This window comes from Vollenhovia emeryi, unplaced genomic scaffold, assembly GCF_000949405.1.
Source record: "Vollenhovia emeryi isolate VEMERY1.0 unplaced genomic scaffold, V.emery_V1.0 DF942065.1, whole genome shotgun sequence".
NCBI lineage: Eukaryota > Metazoa > Arthropoda > Insecta > Hymenoptera > Formicidae > Vollenhovia > Vollenhovia emeryi.
Genome location: NW_011964301.1, coordinates 1 through 4,242, shown reverse-complemented (window position 1 = coordinate 4,242; position 4,242 = coordinate 1). Strand labels below are relative to the sequence as shown.

Below are 4,242 nucleotides of genomic sequence, written 5' to 3'. Positions count from 1 at the left end.
GGCTCCAAGATGGCGGACGAGTCAGCTCCCTTTTATCTAGTAGCTCTAGATTGTAGGTGATATAATAAACAAATAAACCATTTTGCATGCCCTCGAGTCTGGCATGCGCTGAATTCGCTTAGATGTTTTTGTCTCTAACTCGATAACTATTGCGAATTTTACAAAGTGGTTCCTAACATTTTCTTCAGTTTATTTCGCCCTATCTTTTCCGGTTGGTCACTTTTACGTTGGACACTCTGTACACACATACACACACACGCACGTGAATTTACGCACGCACACACATCTCAAATTTTATATGTGACTATAAATTTATTACACTATAATTAATTATCCATACTAAAACGATATATTTTTCAGTTAATAAAAACGTCGGTCGGGTATATATCTATTTTACATACGACGAGAAGTTATTAAAAATATCACATAAAGCCAAAATTGTTGTAAGAATATGTTATTTTTAGATAGCGATAAACTGAGTGTAAATATTAAAATGTTATATTGGCAAATAAATTATAGATTTTACTGCAAGATTTAACAGAAATATGAATTTTTACCAGATAATTGAATATTTATTGATAAAAATTGTATTTAGATATTATATATGTGTATATGTATGTATATATGTATACATATATACATACATATACACATATATAATTTTACATATCAATTGTACGCATATTTATATGCTACAACTTAATTTTTCACATAAATTGAGACATTTTTAGCACACATAAACATTACAATTTCTAATTTTTATATTATTTGCTTTAAAAAGGTACTATTTAATAATTAAAATGTTTGGTTTATTCCAGAGTTGTAAACCGAACCGAACCATTGAAGTGTATCCGCTCCGAGAGAACGAATCAAAATTTCAATTATAAAATCGTTCCGATCCGGAGCGAACCATTTTTTATTATGATTTCAAACGCTCCGGTTTCGAACCGGAGCATGAAAAACCAGTTTTGGAGCGGTTTCTTTATCTAAAAAGGATTTAATTTATTTAAAAAGATTTACCACGTTTGAATCTTTGCTACATAGCTGGAGAGGTGGTAAATGTGCAAATTTCACCAGTTCGGTTCGATTTGTATTCCAAGTTCTAAATAATTTACTTCATTCATTCGGTTTTCGGGGCGGTTTTTAAACTCGAACCGGTTCAAAACCGCTCCAAAGAACGTATTTATGCTCCGGTTTACAATCTTATTCGCTCCGGTTCGGTTTACATCCCAAGTTCCAAATAATTTACTCCGTAAATTCATCCGGTTTGCGGAGCGGTTTTTAAATTCGAACCGGTTCAAAACCGCTCCAAAGAACGTATTTTTGCTCCGGTTTACAACCTTGGTTTATTCTATAAAGTCAACACTAGTTATTTTTAAATTATATATTTGTTATAGTTAGTGATGCTTCTCTCACTTTTAGTCACTACATACCAATGTTAAAAATTGAAAATTTTTGCAAAACTATTTATCTGGGAAAGACCGTATACAACATTGGAATCTACCTAGTCTATTGCTGACACACGTGTAGTGATGTTATAAGCTGTAACTGCTGCAAAAACGTGTGAACATAACGGATGTGCTCACGGGTATTCTTTTCACGTGACACAACAACCCGTTATTACGAAAATTTTTTAATACTTCGCGTGACGTTTGGTGCTGAAAACTTGGAACGGAGGGAGGCAGAATATTAAAACCTCTTTGTTACAAGTTGATCGTTCAATACCTTTGAGAAATAGTATGAAAAGCATGCGCGCTAATAATAAACAGAGATATTTTCTGGAAAAGAAACAGATGTCAGTCTCTTGACAACATTCGACATGGACAGTTCGAAATATATCGCACACCAAGGTGCTTATTATTGTGATTGTTGTGACTCGAAAGGACAGCTACTTTATCATAAATGCATTTATTTACGATAAAGAATGATAGGGACATTTTATCCACATTCTATTTTGTCGCTGTTAATGAAAGTTTTGCATCATGTTTTCAATATTGAGTATTAACATATTTAATTGATGTAACAAATATTAGCATTTATTATTATAACGTATTTGAAATAGAAGAGTTTATTGTCAATTATTTACTATTCCTGAAGTAAAATTTGAGTTGTTATTATTAATGAAAAATTAATTTTCTGAAATATTTTCTATTTTATGCGTTATATTAAACATATTATTTTACACTCGTGTTATATTAATTGTTATTTGTAGTTTATTATATATGTTTAAGATTCTAAGAGATACTTTTCATGAGCTGTGACTTAGTAAGGTTTCTACAGGTAGATTTCGAATGGGCGATGAAATTGAATCGTATCACTTTAGAATTTATTGGACTTTGGCCCAAAACCATAGAGAACTCTCGACAGAAATTAATGTGCAATTTACGAGTGCTGGCCGTTTTCCTTGCGCTAACGTTCTGCATTCTGATTCCTTGTCTGCATTCCTTTATAAGAATTTATGGAGATATCATGCTAATGATAGATAATTTACAATTTACGATATCGCTTTTAAGTGCCACGATAAGAATCATAATTTTTTGGTGGAAGAAAGAAGGTAGGCACTTACGTACTAAAATTCATAATCCCATAATGTGATAAATGGACGTTTGTTATAACTATATACATATATATTTATCTATATTATAAGTATATGTACAATCTATATAACTATAACTATTTAAAATAATTTCTAATTTAAAAAAACATTTATATTTTTAATATCAGTAAAATTTGTTTTTTAATATACTCATAGAGTACTAGAGAGATATACTTCAAATATACTAATTGTAAGACGTATGCGCGGATTCATATACAAACAAATTTATTCCTAACAGCGACCATTTACATTACAAGTTTATAGTTATTGAAAGAAAATTTCTTGTTATAAAACTTTGTTTTAATTACTTATTTATATATAATTTTTAACTATAATAAAAGATAATTAATTTCTTTATAACTCTATTAATATTTTAGCTCTTATTAAATGTTTTAATACTTACAATTCAACTTGATATAATTTCTATTTCAATGTTGTTAAGTGGACATTTAAATGTACAATATTGACAATTTTGAAGGTATCATACCAATCATAGATATGATTGCGGAGGATTGGGAAAGACCGAAAAATGCACAAGAGAGGAATATAATGATCAGAAGGGCACAGAGTGCACGCTTAATTATTATGTCCGCATATTCCATCATGGCACTAGGATGCGTCTTTCTTATTATCCTTCCCGGATTTGGAGTCTCGATAAGACTGTTGTCCAATATTACTGATCCAGGCAAACCAATGCCTTTACAATCGTATTATTTTTATGACATAACTAAAAGCCCGCAGTACGAACTAACATTCATTAGTCAAGCAATCGTCATGATTCTCGGGATTATGTCCTATTCTGGAATCGACAATTTTCTCGGGTTACTAATCTTCCATATATGCGGCCAACTGGACATTCTTAAACATCGTTTGACATATCTGGATAAATATATTAATTCTTATGCCATGCTAAAAAGCTGTGTGACAAAGCACATTAGTTTACTTAGGTTTGATATTTATATAAATTCATATAATTAATTTGCATGAAATATGTAGTTAATCAAATTTCTAATACAAAACTTATGTTTTTACAGAGCTATTGAGGTTATCGAAGATACATATAGCATAACACTTCTGGTATTATTTCTATGCTTCTTGATACTTTTCGCCCTCCTTGGTTTCCGGGTAATTACAGTGAGTATGGAACTTTTTATTAATAAATTTTATCTACTTACAACTTAGTGATAAATTTTTACTTCAATAATAAATATTAAAGGTTCTTAACGCAATAACATCTGAGTTATATTATTTTTGTACTGTTTATAGTTTATATGATGCATTATTAAAAATATCTAAAATAATTGTAATTATGAATTATTACATATTTTTGTATACTTTCTAAATTATTAGATATTCGACGAAGGAAATGATTTGTCAATCCCAAGGTTGGTATTCTTTGTATCCACGATTTTCAATATATTTGGACATATGTGTTTGTACTGTGCTCTAGGCGAATATTTGGTGGCCAAAGTAAGTTACATTCTTTATTTTTATGTAAACATCACATACGTTAAATATACTCTGATTTGCTTATATTTATATTATTATATAATTTATATGACATTTAAAAAAGATTTTAACATACCATTCAATACATATCATGCATAAACTGTGAATAGCAAAAGTAAAAGTAGTAGTGAAATACA

The 4,242-nt window shown here is 29.9% G+C and overlaps 1 protein-coding gene across 1 annotated transcript; it reads left to right on the top strand.

The window, feature by feature from the left end:
* Window positions 1-825: 825 nt before the first annotated feature.
* LOC105570306 lies at window positions 826-4,066 on the top strand (the record flags this gene model as incomplete). Its single annotated transcript, XM_012027411.1, has 5 exons — window positions 826-1,850; window positions 2,285-2,554; window positions 3,093-3,543; window positions 3,631-3,730; window positions 3,947-4,066. Coding segments are annotated over exons 1-5 (972 nt in total), but the record flags the coding sequence as incomplete, so codon positions are not given.
* Window positions 4,067-4,242: the final 176 nt, after the last annotated feature.